Genomic DNA, 23,001 nt, shown 5'->3' on the forward strand with positions numbered 1-23,001 from the left:
ACGTTTATCAAAAGACTAGAGGTGGTTTGCTTCATAATTTAATGTTACAGCTAAATTATTTCTTTGGACAGGTAAAAAACTAGAGGTCGTTTGCATCATTTTGGTGTTGATCATCTTTCATTTAATTGCACTTTAAGTAGAATTGTTGGTTCTGAGTTGAAATGGTTCATTGGAAAAAAAAAAAAAATTGGCTCTTAATATAAAAATAAATAGTATTTTTAAAAATTATTAAAAAATATATATTTTTTTAAAAGGTTTTTTTTTTTAATTTGGGTCCCTAAAATAAGTAGATCCTAAGCGCGGGTCTAATCTGTCTATGCCTAAGGCCGATTAAAGTATAGTTTGGGGTGAAAAAATTGTAAAGGGAATGCTCATATAGATTGCTTAAATGATTACGCCATGAACATTCGGTTGCTGTTGAGGCATCTTTGGAGGTCCCGAAATGTTGCCTTTTTGGAACGTAAATTTCCAAGAGTTGAGTGTATAAGTGATCCAAATTAAGAGGGATGTCTTAGCTCATTGTAATCTTTTTTTGACAGATAAATCTTGTATATATAAAAATTGGGTGCAAACCTTACATGTATAGGATGTTTATTGCTTGATACTATCTTGTACATGTTCCTGTATTTTAGAAACTTTTATTGGTGTTTGTAGTTGGTTTCGTGAGCTATAAATTTTTTACTTGCTTACTGGAAAAAAAATGTTACCACAAAATCTATTAATAAAATAATAAAAATATCACAAAAGTAAATAGAAAAGTATGCAATTTTTGCAATTCGAATATTATATAATTTATAAATTTTAATCAAATTGATAGCATTAATTTTAATTACCAAAACTTAAATATTACATATTTATTATGTCTCAAATTTACATTATTTCTTAATGTGTTATTGAAACTTATTTTTGTGTTAAGTACCTTATATTTTAGCTTTAAATAACTTATTTACATCTCCAAAATATATTTCTTAAACATTATAATATTAAAATAAGGAGCAAACAAAATTTAGTTGATGGTAGTGTACAAATTTGAGAATGAAGAGAGAGAGTAAAATTTTGACAATACATTATGAAAAATTAAGTAAAAAAACTCTCATGCAATGCAAGTACTCTTAACATAAAAAAAATATTCATAATGAATAGTGGTCAAAACAAATCTCTCCTCTAAAAGTCTCTTAGAAAATAATAATAAAGATTTAAGAATAAAGAATACTTTGTTCAAACAAGAAAACCAATTGGTCTTTTATTATTATTATTATTGGTTTAGGGGCAAAAAGCTTATCACATCACAATGTTCAAAGTCATAGACTTATAACCATAGAGAGACAAATATGCAACATATATATCTTATGACTAACTGCATACACAAGTGTACATGTAATAATGTTTTTTTTCTTTTGATGTTTTTGTTCCTTTTTGCAGCACAAGTTTACCCAAAACAAACAGCTACCTGCCACAAGTAACCAGAAAGTAGATGTGACCCATATACCAAAATGCCCTTTTGGGACACGTGGCAATGCACTCTTGTGAAAAAACATGTGAATTATAGAAGGGTTCAAACTTTTGTTAATTCTTTTTTTAAAAAAGAACAAAAAAAGTTTGTCTTGGGGTTTGATTTGATAGGTCTCTCTCTCATACTCAACAACAAATGTTTCAGAAGAATAGAGATAACAATAAAGAGAGACATGCTTTTATAGTTTATGCTCTCAAATGTTATCCATTTTCACTACGACAAGTACCACATTTTTTCTATATATATTCCAATTTGGAAAAATCAAGGACTATTAATATTTCATGGTTGGAATATTAGTTAATTTGTGATAATGAAAAACATAATTCAAATTTAACTTCTTACTATTTTGTTCATAGGAAAATTAGGTTAAATCTCAAAGTGATCTCACTAACTTATTGAAGATTTATAAATTTGTACTTAGACATGAATAAGACATGTCACAAACATCCTAAAGAAAGGCACCAGAATTAGAATCGAAACACTTCTCGTTTGAGACACCTGGACTCCTAGCTCCCAAGTTGACAAGTTTCCAACCACGTTTTTGAAGATATTTTTCGAAAATTTTCTTCGTCTTCATCCAAAATGAGAAAATAAGTGCTTTCGGGAAACAAAATGATCAATTTAGAGGCCAAAAAGCACACCCAATGCCTAGATTGACATTTGTCAACTTGGACCATTTCTAACGAAGTCTTCCAGGTTCTTTGTTTTCATCTACAATTAAGATACTGGTGCTTTCAGGAAATAAACAGAGTCATCTAGTGGCTAAAAAGAGAATCCAGTACCCAAGTTGATATTTTGTCAACATAACCCACTTGTAAGCATTTTTCCTAGAAAGTTTCCCAAACATTTTTTTTCATATTCATCAATAACAAAGATACCAGTGTTCTTGGGAAGCAAACAAGATTATTTGGGGGCCAGAACAAGGACCTAGCGCTCAGGTTGACACTGAAGTTGAGTTTGCGACTAAGTTGACATTCAACCTACTTTGTATGGTTCTGTGGCTAAAACATAAATTCTGCCATGGGGTCTCAACTTTTGTAGATTTCTAACTATCCGGACAAAATAACAAAGTTCATTCAAAAATAAATAATGAAAAAAATCCTAAGTACTTTGAAAGAACTAGATCAAATTGGAGAGTCAAAATAAAACAACTAACTTTCAAAAACTAAAATAAATCCTAATTAAATAAAGAATGAAATTGAAAGGTCAAATCCAATCTATTTGTAAGTAGGTAGTAACTAGTAGCAAACAAAAACCAAATTTGATGACAATAAATAAAGTCCTAGAGAGAGCTTTTCCTTACCTAGTACATATAATATGAGAATTATTAAAAAATATTATTGGTATTTAACACTTTTTTTTAATATCACACCAGTATTAGTGTAATTAAATAGTAAATCTCATCTAACTTAAAAAAATAAATTTTAAAAAATATTACTAATCAATTGTATAATATCACTTATAAAAGATGTTAGATAACACTAATATTCAATAACAATATTTATTTGTTAAAAAAAATTAACAATATTTATATAATATAATAAAAAGAGAACCCACTTCATTTTCTTAAACACACCAGACTTTAATATTTAATTAATTAATTAATTATTTTTAGAAAGTACCAAATGGGAGTTAATACTCTACTCTAGAGTAATTAGTAGCCACAGCAATAGACATAGGTATTACTGTAAATAATATTTATGTTTTGTAGTTTACTGTAAAGAAATACAAGTTTTGGATTATTAATTAATTTAGTAGTTAGTACAGTTCTGATTGGATATGAGCCACAGGATCTGATTACTAAAGGAGGACCACTTTGAAATGATCAAATTTTAGGAGATGTCCTAAACTACCACAGAGATTACTTCTATAACAAGCAAAATCTAGTTTCACTTCCACGCGTGTGAGACTGAAAATTAATATCTTAAAATTAATTTATTAATACAAAATTATTTGCCAAATTTACCTCCATTTATAATTAAGAAATTTTTTACAATACTATCCTTTAAAAGAAAGAGGTACACTAATGTATTGTTTAGGTATTTGAAAGAATTTTTTTAATTTTTTTTTTTTTATAATTGTATACGTTATAGTTATTTAAAATATTTCAAAATTTTTAAAAAATTTTAAAAAAATTTAACACATCGAAAATAATGTTCGAAAACTCTGTTGCATACTTGAGTTTTTTATTTTATACACATGTGAAATAAATAGTTTAAACATTACTTCTTATATTATAAATTATTTTAAACGTCTCATAATTTTACAAGATATTTAACATAGGTGACTATAAGAAAAATTACACTAAATTCTTTTTTCTAGATGTCGAAACAAATAAAGAGTGTATCGGTGCATCCTTTTATAATAGAGTGCACTGTAAAATCACTCTATAATTAGTTTTCATAATATTTCTTTATAACAATTTATTAGGGTTGATTTTTTTTTACTTGTGGGGATGGTGAAGATTTTTTTATCGTGTAAAAATAATTTTTTATCCTCAAATGTCAAATAACGTGGATGGGAATGACACTTCTTCTCGAATCCAATTTACTAATAATTATAGAAAACTTACTATTTTTTTAATAAAAAAGAAACTTACATTAGTTCAAACAATCATCCAACAACAAATTAAGTAGGGGTGTTCATCCGATTCAATCCGTACTTTTTTGGTCAAACAACATCCAATCCGCACTAAGTGCGGATTTCATATTTTGGATCCAATCCGATCCGCATAAGAGTTTAAATCCAATCCAATTCAATCCGCAATAGTGTGGATTGGATCGATTATTTTTTTCATAATAAATTATTTAATATTTTATAGAAAAAAAAATTAAAAAAAAAACTATTGTTTTTTAATATTCAATAATAATCTATTTTCATCTCTATTTATATACAAATTAAACCAATATACATATATATCATTATACTAGTAAAAAGCTACGTGCGAGGCACGTATACTAAATTTTATGCTAGGTTTTTATTTTGTGCTAAATTTTTTCTATGTTATTTGAAAGTGATACAATTAAAAATTAAAGAAAAAATATTATTAGTTATTTGGTGAGATTATTATTATGTGTATCTAAATATTATAGTTTATAATGTTGTCAATTAAAAGTGAATACCGAATGCAATATATTAGTGTTTAAGAAAGCTTGATGATTTAAATATGTTCTTAAGTTAATCCAAAATAAACTAAAAATTGATGTTCCAATACTTAAAGAAACATTACTTAAATGGGTGTAAGATAAAAAGAAAATTAAAAATCAATCTCTAAATTGTTGATAATTGAAGATAGCATTTGTCTAAAAATTGCAGATAAGAAAACTAATGATAGTCATTGGTGGATTTTAATCTTCATTTGCTTCGATAGAGACAATAGTGTAATTTTTGTATTTTGCACTTTTCATTCTAGTCGGGTCCGCATATATCTGGATTGTCTATTTTTTCGTTGATAAATTGAATATGGTAGTGTCGATAAAGCGGCGGTGTTCCTGCAAATAGTGATATATTTTTATTTAAGATGATTAGACATGGTGTGCATAATATTTAATTAAAAAAATCAACTTATGAAAAGCAATTTTATTTTTTAAAAATTACACCTCTGCAGTATATTTCATTAGTTGGGCAGTAGTACACGAAAATATTTTTTGCACAATATCTGCGAACATGACAGCAGATAGGCTATTTGTATTGTCATCAAGTTCAACATATGTTATAGCACTGTAAAATGCATAATAAGATTGTTAGTATCTTTTTTAATTTTAACTTAATTTCAATAACATCATAAGTTTTTTGTAATATACCGTGGTGTAGGAAATCCTTCTTGGGCGCATGTTGGCTTGTTACATATGATTTTTCATTGCGATTGTATAAATCTATTTTTTTATGACATGCGTCACATGACATGTAATAAAAACTCTGGAGAGCCTATCAATCCAAAAATATTTTTTCCACATCCAAATCAAATGGTATTAATAATAGTAAGATATTGAAATAAAAGTTTTATAAAGTAAATATTGTAGTAGTTTTTACCTCATTCAGTTGCAGATTTTTCGCCAACTCTGAAATTTAGATGTTAGTTACTATTTCGTGTAATCCAACAAAAATTTTTGGAGAAGATTCACATGTCAAGCAGTTTGCTATTGAGTTTTTAATTTCTGTTTCGTTACTCTCCGCCCTTAAAAATAGAGTAAGTATGATAATAATTATAAATATAGTCTACAATTTTTTTTTTTTTTTTTTGTAAAATGTGTAGCTATAATAGTATGCGTATTTGATTTTATGAGTATTACCATTCCTTCAGTGTTTCTGCCTCGGGGAGTTGAGGATTGATTTTGAAGGTACTCGTGTCGCGTGACGATAGAGATAGCCTTAAATCAATATTATGAGTCTGTCTTTGATTACTTATTCTATTTGTAAGCATTCATCGTGGACTTTATGTCCCCACATCATCAAACATACTGGTTTGAAGCTACAACTTTGTAAAGAAATAAAAAAAAATGTATTAGCATAAATTTTATTAAATAGTATATAATATATCGCAATAAAAATGAACACGAGGGTGTATTTATAGTGGTAGTTAAATGTATAGTTTACCTTTCATCAATTAAGTATATCTCTTGAATTGTATGTGGTCCATAGAGAGTGTTGACTTCTTTTGATGGGTTCATTTTGAGAGCAATAGCCAAAATATCTAATAAATTGAAATATTAAATAGTTAGTCAATGAGGAATATATATTTATGAAAATCAAATTGTAAATACGTATTGTTAATGAGGAATACATTAATATAGTAAATGTACAACAGTAAAAACCCAATCTTATTTTTTGGATTTAATGGGATTCAAAAACCCAATCGTATTGATATAGTAAATCCACCTTCAAGCCCCAACTACTCTCCTCTCCTCTTTGGCTCCACATAAAATCCACCGAAAAACTATGAGAAACTCTCTCTAACACACCAATCAAACCTACTCTTCTGCTCCATATCTTAGATTGGAAAAACAAAACAAAATACATCATCAATTTCGCCAATTCATTATGGTTGGGGCTACAAGTATTGAAAAATTATAAGAATGCTAGAAGGCATGGGTTTCCTAACTGAGAAAATAAAAAATCATCTCAAGTTTACCTCTCTCCATATGTCAAAACCTGCCTACCGATATCTTCAGATGCAATCATCTGCAACAATTCAATAAGAAATAGATAAGAATGATTGAATACTCAACGTATCATATGCAGCCATAAATGAATATTCATCTCGAAGATAAAATTATCAAACTATATGAAAATATGTCAAGATATGTATATATAAGAAATAATACTCTAGATTCCAGATTCATTAAAACTGCAGATTTTGTGAACTCTTTAGCACGATTAAATAATAAATAATATAAATAATGGGATTTGTTTTATTTTTATTTTATTATTTTATTATATATAAATAATATTTTATTATTTTAAATATAAATAAAAAGTCACTTTTGAATTTCTCGAATAATTAACATCAAATATCAGTTCAAATATTAATGGGATTTGTTTTATTTTTATTTTATTATTTTATTGTATATAAATAATATTTTATTATTTTATAGCATCAAATATCAGTTCAAATATTAATGGGATTTATTTTATTTTTATTTTATTATTTTATTATATATAAATAATATTTTATTATTTTATTAAATATAAATAAAAAGTCACCCTTGAATTTCTCATAAACCAAGTTATATAGGCACACTTTATATAGAATAGATATATACTTATCTTTAGGTTTACACTAAAATATATATGTATCTATTACTAAAATAAATAAGCTAGTATATATATGTTTAAACTTTATGTGTATGTGTCTATGTGAATAAGAATTATTTGTTTTTGTATTTTTTATTACAAAATAAATAAAATACACCAACTCAATATATTACTAAAAAAAATTAATAAATTTGAAGTTTGTGTCTTTTTTTTAATTAATATATATTATATATTATATTTTTTAAAAAATATATATATATAATTTAGTGCGGATTGGATTTGATCGGTTACTTTTTGAGGTCAAACAACATCCAATCCGCACAAGTGCGGATTTTAGATTTTTCAATCCAATCCAATCCGCACAAGTGCGAATATCCGCATTTTGCGGATTGGATCGTGCGAATTGGATTGGATGCGATACTTTGTGAACACCCCTAAAATTAAGATGATATCATAGTAGGATATTTTTACTCAATTTTTATTGAAAGACCTTTAGTTAATTGTTATTGATTTATATGATCTAGGGGTGTTCACAAAGTATCCGATCCAATCCAATCCGCACGATCCAATCCAATCCAATCCGCAAAATGCGGATATCCGCATTTGTGCGGATTGGATTGGATTGAAAAATCTAAAATCCGCACTTGTGCGGATTGGATGTTGTTTGACCTCAAAAAGTAACCGATCCAATCCAATCCGCACTTAATTATATATATTTTTAAAAAATTATAATATGTAATATATATTAATTAAAAAAATACACAAATTTCTAATTTCTTAATCTTTTTTAGTAATATATTGAATTGGTGCATTTTATTTATTTTGTAATAAAAAATACAAGAAAAATAATTCTTATTCACATAGACATAGACATGTACACATAAAAGTTTAAATATATATATATACTAGCTTATTTATTTTAGTAATTATATACATATATATTTTAGTGTAAATCTAAAGATAAGTATATATATATGTATATTGGTTTAATTTGTATATATAGAGATGGAAATAGATTATTATTGGAGATTAAGAAACAATAGTTTTTATTTAATTTTTTTTATGAAATATTAATTAATTAATTATTAAAAAAATAAACGATCTAAAATAACCGATCCAATCCGCACTATTGCGGATTGGATTGGATTGGATTTAAACTCTTATGCGGATCGGATTGGATTCAAAATATGAAATCCGCACTTAGTGCGGATTGGATGTTGTTTGACCAAAAAAGTGCGGATTGGATCGGATGAACACCCCTATTATGATCTGTCATATGCTTATTCGAGATGAAAATCTAGTATTTTTCACACTATTTCTAACACTTACGGATAATTTAGTTGAAGTTAATATTACAATTTTTGTTCATTATAATATAAACGGCTTACTAGCCTATTTTTGTTAATTTTACTCAGGTGAACAATATTTACATGACTATATAAGTTTACCTGAAAATTTAATTGTTCTTAACAAAATAAATAAATACAATTCATTAATTTTTCATTTCAATAATCGTATTATTGAGAAAGGCCACGTCAGACAAGTAAGATAAAGAAGGAACGAGAAGTGGGACCCACATGTTAAACAGTAACAACAAAGACCGTGTTACACGCGCCTCGAAACTGGGAAAGACAAAACATTCTCAAAAAAAGAACTAATAAATAAATAAATAAATAATAGAAAATAAAAACCTCGGACATCGAGGCTATGGTATATGGATGCTTTATCTAATTTTATTTTTTTAAAAAATAAATAAATAAATTGGGATTCTTTGTGTAGATTAGATTCTGGGCACGCTCTTCTGCAAAAAAAGAATATAACTTCATTTGTTGTCTCCATTTGACCTTCAACGCGTGCCACTCACGCTTTTTTACTTTTTCCTTTCATCTCAAATTCTCTGCACAACTTTCCTCAGAATAATTCAAAAAATATTCCACCAATCCCTTATTAGATTTTTTTTTAAAAAAATAATTCAAAAAATAATTTTAAAAAATATACCTAAAAAAAATGCGTGTGAAGTTTTTATATTTTTTTTTACAATTTTTTATATTTTTATTATTTTGTTATTGATTTTTTATTATTTGTATATTACTTCTATGTTATTTTGATATTATTTGGTTATTATTTTTATATAATTTTTTTGTAATTTTATAGAATACCGTAAAAATTAAAAAATATACAAAAATTGTATTTTACAACATAATTATCCATTTAAACTTACTTATTAATGCTCTATGATAATATTGTAAATAAAAAAAAAGGTATATTTAACACAATATTATATTTTATACTAAATTTTACACAATTTTTTCACACTATTAGAGGAATATATGTTTTGTAAAAATACTAAAATATATCATTGCATCACAAATTTAGTGCTAAATGTGTATCAAATTTGACACATGCTTAAAATTATGTGTCAAATTTAATCACAATAAAATACAAGTTAGATTCATACCAAATATAAAATTGATTGTGTTTTTGCTAAATTTAACACAATTTTTTCACTCTTTTCCCTCTACCAAACATAGGCTAAATGGTTGCTTTTGCTCAATGGTAGATGGTGGTGGTTGTTGTGACTTCGTGTAGTGCTCCTCTGACCTTGGATAATTGTATGCAGTCGAGATCCATGCTGACCTTTCCCACTTTAGTTCTGTCTCGTTTTCGGGTGGTTCCCGTTTGGTGGCGTGTTTGGTCTAGATCATGTTGTGGGGTGTATTGTGTAATTTTTTGCCTTTGCTAGTTGGGTTTATTGTTTTTTTTTTTAGATTTTTTTGCATTGTGATAATAGTGTTTATCATCCAGTTTTCTTTTGTGTGGGGAGTGTCGTCTTCTCCCCAAGAGAATTGTGCAGTTTTATTTTTACCTCACTTGTTGGACTTTATTAAGTTATGAGAAATGTTAAATAACACAATGCATAATATGTAATATTATTTTATTAGTGTAATATTAATTATTTATAAAACCTCACTTTCATAATAATATTAACATTTTAGTACTACATAATAATGCTCTAAAGTTGTTCGTCTTTTAAAAAATAATAAATAAAACATAGGCTAAAAGTAAGTAATGAGAAATAAAAATTGGTGGGAGATATTTTACTTTTTTTTTTCATTGTTAACTAACTAAGATATAATAAATGAGCACATAAAACAATGTTAGAATTTAAGAAGATATTTATTAGGCAGCGATTTCAGACACACACTTTATTTTAATGCATATTAATGAATATAAAGAGTAAATATAGTTTAATTAATATTTAACTAGTGACACTCCTAGATTACACCTATAAATAAAAGAATAAATAAAATGTGGGTGTGGGGTTTTAAATATGAGGGAGTACACTTTTAACACCCTTTAAATGTAATATTTTATAATTAGCTAACGATACTAATTAAAAATTATTATAATAAATTATACAAGGCATGATAATTAATTGAGACATTAGAGAGTGATACACACAACTAGTAATTACAATATTCTATTATAACCTCTTAGTCAATTTTCACACCCGAAATTATATGCTAGAATATTATTTTTCATTTTTTTTATAGCGGTATTCATTATAGTTATAGTATCATTCCTGTAAATTTTTAAAAATTTCGAATAGTTTACAATGTTAAAAATAAAGTTTTTGATATTCCAGTTTACCACAAGTGCTTAAAAAATTTTAAACGTATTTTCAGTACTGTGAACTATCCAAAAATTTATAAAAATAACATTGTAAGTATAATAATAAATACTGTCATGAAAAGAATTTAAAAAATATTTCAACATATATTTTTAAACACGAAAAATTAATTAAAAAATTGTAATAAAATGTTAACAATAGCACTCTATTAAAATATTTGTGAATAGTGTATACCTAAACTAACCTTAATAGAAGTGAGATTTTATGGTCAGTATGATATATAACGTAGTTTAATGAGGTTATGTTAACGTTACTTAAAGACTAGTCCTAACTAGGGTGGGCCCCACTATATCCACTCTGTCGTATTTACACCTCATTGGTGCGTTACACTCACGCGCTTCATAGCCAGGCTTTCACTGTTCATCACCGTTGTCCAACGCCTCCAGTCAAATTAATTGATGTAAATGTTTCCTTTTTTATTTTTTAAGGGAATTCATTAATACCAAAAGAATTTGTTATTTAATATTTTTTTATAATTATTTACATTTAGCTATTTAATATATTTTATAAAATTTAAAAAATTTAATTCCTCTACAGTAGGATCAAACAATTTATTTCACACGCATATAAAATAAAAGACTCTTGAATACAATAGATTGTTTGAACCTTATTCTCAAAGTATTAAATTTTTGTTGAATTTCTTAAAATTTGAATGTCTTAAATAACTACAATGTAGACGATTATAAAAAAAAATAAATCAAAAAATTCTCTCAAATATCAAATCAAATAAATAGAGGATACATTGATAAACCCCTTAAGCTTTACGTTGTAAAAGCATCCAAACTTTAATTATTATTTTTTTTAGTTTTAAATATTGGTAAATTTATAGTAAAAAAAATTAGTCCAATATGGTAATTTTATATATTTATTTTTTTTTTTCCAAAAAATAGAATACGATAGATTATGAGTAAATACCAATTTAAAATTTGTATTTTACATAAATTATTGATTAGAATATCTATTTTACTATATGACAATAATCCTATATTTTACAAAATAAGACTCATAATTCAATTTTTGCTAAATAAAAAATTTAATAATAATTTAACTTAAATGTGTTATGATTAGACTAATTATATTTTCATATATTTATTTATGCTATTACCAGCTTTAAAATTAAATTCAGAATATTATTTATACTAATTTATTATTTAATAAAATAAAGTTTCTCATTTTAACTTATTCAATTTTTTATTTTTTTCACAAAAAGATTCTAAATAATTATAACTTAAAAAAGCTTATTTTAGAAATTTAGTCCCGAACTATTACAATTATTAAATTATGCTTCGTGAATTTTTTTGCTCGTTAAAAAATTTAGAAAATATATTTTAGTAGTCCTAATAATTAAAGGGTGAAATTTTAAAATAGCATAAAACAAATTTAAGAAAAACTATTCTAAATACTGAAAAAAAAAAGAAGGGGAGTTGTATTTAATAAAATGAAAAGTACACTCTAATATTTAATAAAATTAAGCTTAAAATAATTTTTAAAATAACTCTCAATATTTTTTAAGATTTTTTCTCATATTGTTTTATGTTAATTTCAATACTTATTTTAATTTTTTTTTTAATTTTATCTATTTTGGTATTTAGAAAAAAAAATAATCTAAATTTTTTTATGGTCGTATACGTTGTAGTTGTTTAAGACACCCAGTAAAATTTTGAAAAATTTAACACGTCAAAAATAAGGTTCAAAAGTCAGTTGTACGTGCAAATTTTGTTATTTTATACGCGTGTGAAATAGACGGTTTGAACATTAAATTCTACATTGTAAATTATTCTCAATTTCTTACATTTTTGCTGTATGTCTTAAATAATTATAACTTACACGACCATGTAAAAAATTGGACTAAAAATTCTTATTGATGTTGAAAGAGTTAGGGAATGTACTAGTGCACCCAATTTAATTGAATGTATTATTGAAGCACCCTATAAAAATTTTATGACTTGGACCAATCAAGACTGTCACGTGGTCATTTACTTGACACTAAACAGCCAACTACCTACAAAAGTTTCAAAAAAAATAATTTATGTATTATTACTGTAAAAAAATCAAACTTATGTATTTATTTGCAACCGAGAGTTAAACTTAAGTATTTGGAACGAAACTCGCTTAACATTTACAATTGTTACACATATAATCTTAATAAAAAAATTAGTGTGACGACCTATTTCTTCAGCTTATTTAGTACGTGGTTCAATAATTTGTTGTCATGCATTTTTGAGTTGATATTTAATGATTAAAGTAACAAAATTATAATATAAAATCCCTAATTTTTTTAATTAAAAATATATGTGTAATAATTATAAATATTAAATAAATTTCGTCGTAAATATTCTTATATTCTATTATATTTTATTAGTGTGAAAATAAAATTCCCCAAAAGGAATATACTAGAGAAAGATTTACCAAAATGTTTTTGAAAAAAAGAAATAACAGAAGCATGCTGTGCTGGATTACACACAGTGATTTTCAGCTACTACTTCTTGAGCCTCCCGCCATTGCTGCCCTGTCCACAGTGTCTTTTCATTCTCATCACTCTGCAAACCATCACCCATAACCAGTCTCTTCATCTCCTTTGTTCCCTCTCATTCTCATTCCCTCTCTCTCTGTTTTCATCTCCATTCTCTTTTTTTTTAAAACTGAAACAAAAAAAAAGAACCGAACTTTAAGCCATGAACAACACCTACGGCAAACAAAAGCTTGTAGTGGAAGTGGTCGGAGCTCACAACCTCATGCCAAAAGACGGCGAAGGGTCATCTTCTCCGTTTGTGGAAGTTGAGTTCGAGAATCAAAGGTTAAGAACACAAGTGAAATACAAAGACTTAAACCCCATTTGGAATGAGAAGCTGGTTTTTCATGTTAATGATGTTAATGATCTTCCGTACAGAACTATAGAAGTTAATGTCTTTAACGAGAGAAGATCGAGTAACAGTAGAAATTTTCTGGGTAAAGTTCGAGTTTCTGGTTCGAGTATTGGTTGTAAAGAAGGTGAAGAGGTTGTTCAGCTTCATACACTTGATAAAAGAAGTCTCTTTTCTCATGTTAGAGGTGAAATTAGCTTAAAGCTTTACGTTTCGAGTAGTGAAGAAGAAGAAGATGTTGTTGTTAATAAAGTTGTCTCCAATGGGTTTTCTAAGAAGAACAAGAAAATGCAGCTGGGACAGAATCAGAACTCGTTAATGGCGACTCAGCAGAGAAATCTTGTACAAGAAACTAAGCCAACTCAACAACTGGGTCAGAAGCATTTGGATCCCAATATGGGTGAGATGAAGCCTGTTGTTATAACAACTGGTCCTTCTCCACCTCCTGTCATGGCCGGCGCCGGCGCCGGTGCTGGAACGGGTGGGATGAGTTTGTACTCAAATGGGTCGAATGAGTTTTCTTTGAAAGAGACTCGGCCTCAACTCGGTGGTGAATCGCTTCAGAAAGACAAAACTAGCTCAACCTATGACTTGGTCGAACAAGTTCAGTATCTTTATGTTAGAGTTGTGAAAGCTAGGGAGATTTCCATGTTTGGTGGAGCTGATTTGGTGGCTGAAGTTAAGCTTGGAAATTACAGAGGAATTGCTAAGAGAATAAGCTCTTCTAACAATGTTGAATGGAATCAAGTCTTTGCCTTTTCGAAAGATTGTGTTCAGTCATCAATGGCTGAGATTTTTGTTAAGGAGAGTAATAAAGATGAGTTCTTGGGTCGTGTTTGGTTCGATTTAAACGAGGTTCCTAAAAGGGTTCCTCCTGATAGTCAGTTAGCTCCACAGTGGTATAGAATGGAGGATAAGAAAGGTGATAAGAGCAAAGCTGGTGAAGTTATGGTATCCATTTGGTTTGGTACTCAAGCTGATGAGGCTTTTGCAGAAGCTTGGCATTCAAAGTCTGCAAATGTTAATTTTGATGGGCTTTGTTCGATTAAGTCAAAGGTTTACTTGTCTCCAAAGCTTTGGTATTTAAGGGTTTCAATTCTTGAAGCTCAAGACATTCTTCCTGGTGATAAAGGTTCGAGCTTGATGAGGTTTCCCGAGCTTTATGTGAAAATACAAGTGGGAAATCAAGTTTTGAGGACAAGGGTTGCTCAGCCTAGTCCAACTCGAAGCCTTTCTAATCCTTATTGGTGTGAAGAGATGATGTTTGTTGTTGCTGAGCCTTTTGAAGACTACATTTTCATTTCGGTTGAGGATCGGGTGGGTCCCGGGAGAGAAGAGGTTGTTGGAAGAGCCATTCTTCCTTTGATGGCAATCGAAAAACGAAACAATGAGAAGCCTGTTGTGTCAAGGTGGTTTAACCTCGACAATGGGCATTTCAACAGCTCTTCTGAGGCGAAAATGGTGTCTAGATTCGGGTCTAGAATCCATCTTCGGGTTTCGCTTGATGGAGGTTACCATGTTCTTGATGAAGCTACTATTTACTGCAGTGATGTTAGACCAACTGAGAAGAATCTATGGAAGCCTCACATTGGAGTACTCGAAATGGGGATTTTGGGCGCCACGGGGCTTATGCCGGTTAAGCTCAAAGAAGGGAAAGGTGGCTCTACTGATGCTTATTGTGTTGCTAAGTATGGTCAGAAATGGGTTAGGACTAGAACTGTGGTTGATAGTTTATCACCCAAGTGGAATGAGCAGTATACTTGGGAGGTTTTTGATCCTTGCACTGTGATCACAATTGGGGTTTTTGACAATGCCAAAATTGACAAGAACATGTCTAACAACCCTAGTGTTCGGGATTCACGAATTGGGAAAGTTAGGATTCGATTGTCAACACTTGAGACTGATAGAGTTTACACTCATTCTTACCCTCTTTTGATGCTCCACACTAATGGGGTTAAGAAAATGGGAGAAGTTCATTTGGCTGTGAGATTCTCTTGTACTAATATGACTAATATGTTGAATTTGTACACATTGCCTTTGTTGCCTAAGATGCATTATGTGAATCCTTTGAGTGTGAATCAGTTGGAGAGTTTAAGGTACCAAGCTTTGAATGTAGTGGCGTCGCGGTTGAGCAGGGCCGAGCCACCACTTGGCCGGGAAGTGGTTGAATACATGCTTGATCATGATTCTCACATGTGGAGCATGAGGAGAAGCAAAGCCAACTTCTTTCGCCTAATGAATGTCGTGTCTGGACTCGTAGACATGGCTCGTGGGGCCGAGGCAATGAGGAATTGGCAAAAGCCTGTGTATTCAGCTCTCTTTGTTGCTGTGTTTCTCATGTTGGTGACATTTCCAGAGCTTATTATCCCAACTGTGTTATTCTACATGGCCTTTATTGGCCTGTGGAGGTATCGGTCAAGGCCACGCCACCCTCCTCATATGGACATTCGTTTGTCTCATGCTGAGAGTGTTTACCCCGATGAACTCGATGAAGAGTTTGATTCTTTCCCAACTAGCCGAAGTGCTGATCTTGTTAGGATGAGGTATGATAGGTTGAGGAGTGTGGCGGGAAGGATTCAAACCGTCGTTGGAGACATGGCTTCACAAGGCGAACGCTTCCAAGCGCTGATCAGCTGGAGAGACCCGAGGGCGAGCTTCTTGTTTGTGATCTTTTGCTTGATTGCAGCTGTTGGTCTGTATGCTGTGCCAATCAGAGTTGTGGTTGCTTTGTGGGGTTTGTATGTGCTTAGGCCGCCGAGGTTCAGGAGCAAGCTGCCTTCTCGCGCTTTGAGTTTCTTCAGAAGATTGCCATCAAGGGCAGATAGCTTGTTGTAGAAATCTTGTTTTGGGGTGTTTTAGATTTGGTGAAAGGATATGATTAGATTAAGGAAAGGGAAAGACTTTTGGTTCTGTTTTGGTATCATTTCCCTATTGTCTTAGTGTTTATTTATTAGTAACTAGTAACCATATTGTGTATCCATCCATCTAGCTAATACCATTATTGTTATTATTAATTATGTTCTTCACTGTTTCATTTCAATTCTCCTTCAATGTTAAATTCCAAGTTAGAATGTGATGTGTTATATGCAAGTTCTATTACTTTTTATGCAGTAACAAAGGGAAAGATATCACAAAAACATGATTGTAGCTTAGATTTGAATTTTATGATTGAAAAAGTCATCCTATTAGAATGAATCCAATCTAAAAATGAAATTGATTCTTTTCCATTCCATTTCATAAAATACTAAAGACCAAGCAAAGTAGATTATTAGAGAGCTGAACCACTATAAATTATGTTATAACAAATACTAAGATAAGAGTAAGGGATGATCAATACTAATATTAACATTGTTCAAGTACATACAATATCAAGTTATGTACTGTACTCAATATGGTATTGATGGTACATTAGTTTTATGTGAAAAGCAGAGTTGTTTCATTAGGGCTATAAGCATCATCAGCTGAAGCAGCATTTGCTCAGATAGTTCGCCTTTCAGTCCGCCGTTCTTGGCTTATGACAAATTTGACTCATTTTTCGAGTTTCTTATTTACTTAACCAACGAGGGATTGGTTTGTCGATCCAACTCAAAAAACGGAGAGAGGCATGGATTGGTTCGATGAGGAAGCCCAGTTCGAGCTCCCAACGCTCTACAGCAGGCTCCCGCCTGGAAATTAAGCATATAGGAAAAATAGGTGAATGTGAATGTGAATGTGAATGTGTTAGCTAAGAATTATTCTATCATCAAGGGTACTAATGAGTAAACTTACCACTAGAGCAGCAAAAGGCAACATTTTCTCCACTGGCATTTTGGCACAAAGAGCTACAAAAGAAATTTAGAATAATTATCATTGAGGATGATCAATCGAAATTTCACTACGGCCTCAGTTTGATCAAGAGTGCTAATTACAACCTTCTATTACAATCTTTTTCTTAATTTTTGTATTCGAAAACACATGCTAGAATATTTTTTTTTTAACATAAAAAATTCACGACTTCATTATAGTTACAACATCATCATTCTTATAAATTTTTTGAAAAATTTCTAATAGTTTACAGGGTTCAACAAGCGTGATAAACTGGAATATTAAGAACTCTGTTATCGATACTGTAAATTATTCGAAATTTTTTAAAAATTTACATCATGTTGTAACTATAACGAACATTACCGTGAAAAAGAAGAAAAAAAATATTTTAGCATGTGTTTTTTGATGCAGAAGTTGAGAAAATAGTTGTAATAAGAGGTTGTATTAGAACTCGTCAAAAATCAATATCTAAGACAGAAGAAAAACTTGGATGGGTTGTTGGCTTGGCAAAAAATGAAGAAAGTGTTCCAGTGAAACACAAATTCATGAAACTAGAAAGTTCATTGGGTACCATAAAGAACTGCTCCGATGAATGAATCACCAGCGCCGGTTGAATCAATGAGTTCCGAAGGGGGTATCTTCTCAGCTGTGCCCAAGATCAACCTCCCAGAAATTGTTCCTATCCCATTAGCTCTTATATTCTCCACAGACTGAGGTTTCACACAAAAAAGTATTAGAAGCTAACAAAACATAAAGCCATTGTAGTTGTAGTTACCAAAAACATTATAAAAAGTTTAATACAAGCCATATACATTATCAGAACAATAACAAAAAAACCGTTAAGATTCTGAGCTTTTCGACACACTTGGATATCTCCCCAAGTAAATTTTACTCTTAACAGTACTATTAGCATAGCTCACTTAAATGTTAAAAACATTTCATTTCAGCCGCTAAGAATTTGACAACTCGGCCTTTATAGAGATGGTGATATTGTAACTATAACGAAATCATAATATTCTGTAAAAAAATTCGAAAGAGTCCCTAATTGGGGTTAACGAAATTGATTTACCGATGAAACGCACGTGGGAAACGTTGTAGTACCATCCTTTTTTTGCTTTAGAGATTCCAATAAGCTCTCTACATCAACTTCTTTGCTGGGAGTCTCTGTCAAAATCAGAATATTATATCAATATTCACATCTTCTAACTCTTCAAACCATATTCCTACATTAAAAAGATTGAACTAAGATCTACCATTTACACTTCTCTCCAGCATTATACACCCCTCTTCACCTAAAGTCACTATCACAAATTTCAATTTTGGCAATTTTAAAAGCATGGAAACCATTGCATTTGGAACCGATTGGGCTCCCGACCATGCCTGTTACAAACAAGTTGCTACATCAAATCTGTAGATACAGAAAACCATGATGGAATAGATATGTTTTAACTTGAAAGAAATCATTTGATAATGATCAACTTACCTTTGGAAATTTAACAGAGCATACAACATAAGTAGACAAGTCTAGAAGTTCATCCAACCCTTCTCTTACTCTTTCTGCATCAACTAAAATAGGGATATTTTTGCGAGCTGCCTGCACTAGAAATCGTTATGCCAACACCGAAACAAATTACAAATTGACCGTTATACAACAACTTCACCGTTATGATTACCTCCTGTGCTACAAGCAAAGCACTTTCGTGGAGACGACCATCAAAATAGGCGATTCTTGCACCTTCCACTAAAGATTGCACACTTGATTGGGAAAGCTCGTCGGGTTTCATGGAGGGATATCCCGGGGTATGAATACAAGTACGAGTTTTCCTACAGTATCACTTTAGATTAATGAAATGAGCAAAAGGAGAAGAAATAAATGATTGCAAAACAGGTTTATCATCTCCAAACTTATTGCAAACAATTCAAATATAAGTGAGTGATAAAAGAGGAGAAAGTAGGGCCTCACTCACGTTTGATCATCAACAATAATATAGGTAAATGGTGAATTACCATCCTTTGCAACCTGGAAAAGTAAGCCTTAATGAGTCAAAAAGTGCAGGCGAAATGCTTCTAACTGTCATTTTTCTCTTTCCATTCTCGAAAGAAATGAATAATTTATTGAAAATTTGAAAATATTGGCGTAAACATCTTAAAGAAAATATGAAAAATCATCTAGCAAAAATAAGTTGTTTATCCCACGAAAGAGCATGCACAACTAATCTATGCAAAGCCACATTAGCAGTCCAACGAACATGGATTAGAGACACTCCTAAAAATCTCGGTGACAAACTTGCTAAATCCTCAAAGATCCAAGATAAAACGAGTCGCTTAGCGAAAGCAGACACAGCTGCTAAACTACAGTAGTTTATATCTACTTCAACGAAAATATGTGAGTCTATCTATACATGCAATTTGTAAATGATTCAAGTAAAAGACATTAAAAACTCATCATAACTTACAACAAAAAAAGAAGTATCTACACCATCCGATTCTAGCTCCTCCAGTATAGCCTTGCCTTGAGAATCATTAGCAACCTATTATATCACCAAAATCAATAACCAAAAATCCTCTAAAGAGAACACAAGAAAAATTGAAAGATTGTTCATTTTTTTTTACATAAATAAAGCTGAGAGGAATATGTGAGACAACAAATTTAAAAACCTTGGAAACTAGCCTTGGATTTAAGCCCAACCGAGCTGCACAAGTCAAAGCGTTCGCGGCGTTTCCACCACCTTGAACCTTTAGGAAAAAAGCAGTGAATGTAACACTTTTACTTTGGGCTTACATTAACGTTTTAATTATTTCTTGTTTAATGTATAGTTAACGAGCTTAACATATCTGTGAAATCTAGTTGAAGCAGAAGTGTGGATTTTTCTAATTAACTGAACTTGAGAGGCTCGATTCTCCCTAACTCTATAAATAATCTTTATTATTTCTCAATTATTGCTATGATTCATCACATATGTTTTTCTATATTCTTCAATTAAACAATGTTCTAAATTGTATTGTCCTGGGATTTTATAAATTTCTAAAAGTGAAAGCACCAAATTTAACTATTCATTTACAATTTCCAACCATAGCTATCTATAAATGTCTATAAAGCTTTAATGGGCAAAGTATTAAACATCCTAGTTACTGAGTAAACTCAATGACACACACACCCAAATCATAAAAATCAAACCTTTAAGCTTGTGCTTCTGATTTTATCATCTGGTTTAGGAAAAGAAGACACTGTAGCCAAGAAATCTACTCCAGCTGAACCAAGACCAACCTGTTAAACAAAACCCAAACTTCAAATTCAGTTAAAAATCCCAAAAACAAAACAAAGACTTGACATTTAGACACAAATGGGTTACTTACAACAATACGGTTTTCTGGGATTGGAAGGGAATTAGAAGATGACATTTTGAGCCTGGAAAATTTCCCAAGTTAAAAAAAAAAAAAACCAAATGAAAAGAAAAGAACAAAATGAAAGGAAAGAAAAGTTCAAAGGAGAAACCTTGTTGAGTGAGGTAGAGTTATGGAGAGAGAAGAAGAAGAGAGTGTAGAGCGAAAAGGAGTGGCATTGGGTGTTGTTGTTGTATTTAAGGAGAGCATTTTTTGTTAAGGTGAAAAAGCTTGGCTATGGTTATGGCTTGGCTCTGCCACTCATGGAAGCTGATTAATCATTTGGTTTTTCAGTTGACAGAGAAGAGTGTTTGGGACCGGTAATATAGTTATTCTTAGCCGGAATTGGATTAACACTATTCCATGATGGAATTAACTATACTCATAAGTCAAAGACCAAGGCCATATTTGTTTTTTGAATAAAAATAAAAAATGAAAAATAAAATATTATATGTTAAACTTATGTCATGTGTATACATTTATAGATAATAAAATATTAATGATTCTTAATTTTATCTATAATTCTTAAAGAGTTGTAGATTCACTTATATAAGAAAAGAATGTCGAATCTCTCCATGATAAAAGTGACAAAAATAAAAACAATAATACATATAATTTGTTAAATAAATATATATTTTTTAATTGAATTCAATATCCTGAGCTATGTGGTCATACGAGATTGGTCGGAGAATTTTTGTAAATTTTCAACTAATCTCGTGTGGCCACCTAAAGTCAGTATGGCATGTAACAACAAGACTATAGTAGAGCATTTTATTTCAAGAAGACATAATTTTGCAATGATTTTAGTGAAATATTATTTGTGTATTAATTATTATAACATAATGTAGTTCTCTAGTTCAACTTCAAATAATATTTAACAATTATAGATTAGAATATGGCATTATAAATTGGTTTTGTATTTGGCTTATTTAGCCATATTCATTTTACTTATTTGTTGTGTTAAGTCTTCCATATTGTTTATTTTATTTAGAATACTTAGTAATTTTAAGCTTTAAACTTTCGACAGTACTAATTCTGCTTCCTAAAATATACAGCTTCTTAAAAAAAAATTTGAACTTTTATATTTACAGAAATTTAATTCTTTTATTAGGTTCCGCTCTATTATTCTCTTTAAATGCTAAACTGTTTTTGTAAATTAGCAAATTTTTCCCCTAAATTTTGACAACTATCAAATTGTACACTATCAAAATAAAAATGGAAAAGATTTAAAATTCTTTTTAGTAAATCTTAAAATATTAATTTAAATCTTAAAAAAATTATTTTGAATAATTAAGAAAATTAAAATTTTAAAACTGATTAAGCGATTTAAAAAATAATTTATTTTTTTATTAAAAAATTCATTTAGATATAAAAAATATATTAAAAATTAATTTTTTGTAAAAACTAAATTTTACGAGAATAAGTTTGGGTATATTTTTTCTCTAAAAATTAGTTTAGTTTAATTTCTAACTTTTTTTTTCAAAATAATTTTATATTTTTATTGAATTTTAATTATTTTTTTATTTTTTAAAATATGAGTTTATAAATATAAATGAGCTTGATTTTTTTTTTCAAAAAAATTCTAATTTGTTTAAATTATTTATTAGGTTTTTTAATAATTTTAGTTTGATATTTTAAGATACGTGTTTATAAATAAAATAAAATTTGAAAATATATTTTTAGGAATAATTTAAATTTTTTAAGTAAATTTAATATATTTTTTAATTAATTTAATATTATTATTAGGTTTTTCTAATAATTTTTATCATTTTTTTTTTCAGAATTAATGCAACATCATAATTTTTAAATTAATTTTTTTAATAAAAGAGATAGAATTTTGTGGTCGATGTTCAGGGGATAAAAATATTAATTTTTAATGGTAGAAGAAACAAAACTTAATAGACGTGACATAATTATGTAACTGTTATATTTTGAGAAATTTTTAACAATTCGTATATTTTAAGGGGTAATATCAAGTATAAAAAGTTTAA

The 23,001-nt window shown here is 29.4% G+C and overlaps 2 protein-coding genes and 1 long non-coding RNA gene across 3 annotated transcripts; 1 reads left to right on the plus strand and 2 right to left on the minus strand.

The window, feature by feature from the left end:
* Nucleotides 1–4,727: 4,727 nt before the first annotated feature.
* LOC133036580 (uncharacterized) lies at nucleotides 4,728–6,893 on the minus strand. The gene is made up of 6 exons (XR_009687173.1): nucleotides 6,838–6,893; nucleotides 6,392–6,694; nucleotides 6,110–6,206; nucleotides 5,806–5,990; nucleotides 5,113–5,690; nucleotides 4,728–5,004 (listed from the first exon to the last, which is right to left on the minus strand). It is a non-coding gene; the product is annotated as an uncharacterized LOC133036580 (long non-coding RNA).
* A 6,451-nt stretch (nucleotides 6,894–13,344) lies between these two features.
* LOC115714857 (multiple C2 domain and transmembrane region protein 10) lies at nucleotides 13,345–16,836 on the plus strand. Its single transcript, XM_030643623.2, has one exon. The coding sequence runs from the start codon at nucleotides 13,634–13,636 to the stop codon at nucleotides 16,655–16,657; it is 3,024 nt and encodes a 1,007-aa protein (XP_030499483.2). The 5' UTR covers nucleotides 13,345–13,633; the 3' UTR covers nucleotides 16,658–16,836.
* Nucleotides 16,837–17,024: 188 nt separating this feature from the next.
* LOC115712013 (uncharacterized) lies at nucleotides 17,025–21,352 on the minus strand. Its single transcript, XM_030640217.2, has 13 exons — nucleotides 21,123–21,352; nucleotides 20,984–21,035; nucleotides 20,805–20,894; nucleotides 20,285–20,362; nucleotides 20,083–20,157; nucleotides 19,594–19,646; nucleotides 19,300–19,450; nucleotides 19,110–19,220; nucleotides 18,880–19,006; nucleotides 18,696–18,790; nucleotides 18,198–18,336; nucleotides 17,591–17,643; nucleotides 17,025–17,487 (listed from the first exon to the last, which is right to left on the minus strand). The coding sequence occupies exons 1-13, from the start codon at nucleotides 21,218–21,220 to the stop codon at nucleotides 17,371–17,373; spliced, it is 1,239 nt and encodes a 412-aa protein (XP_030496077.2). The 5' UTR covers nucleotides 21,221–21,352; the 3' UTR covers nucleotides 17,025–17,370.
* Between the last annotated feature and the right edge of the window lie 1,649 nt (nucleotides 21,353–23,001).

This window comes from Cannabis sativa, chromosome 4 (genome assembly GCF_029168945.1).
Source record: "Cannabis sativa cultivar Pink pepper isolate KNU-18-1 chromosome 4, ASM2916894v1, whole genome shotgun sequence".
Taxonomy (NCBI): domain Eukaryota; kingdom Viridiplantae; phylum Streptophyta; class Magnoliopsida; order Rosales; family Cannabaceae; genus Cannabis; species Cannabis sativa.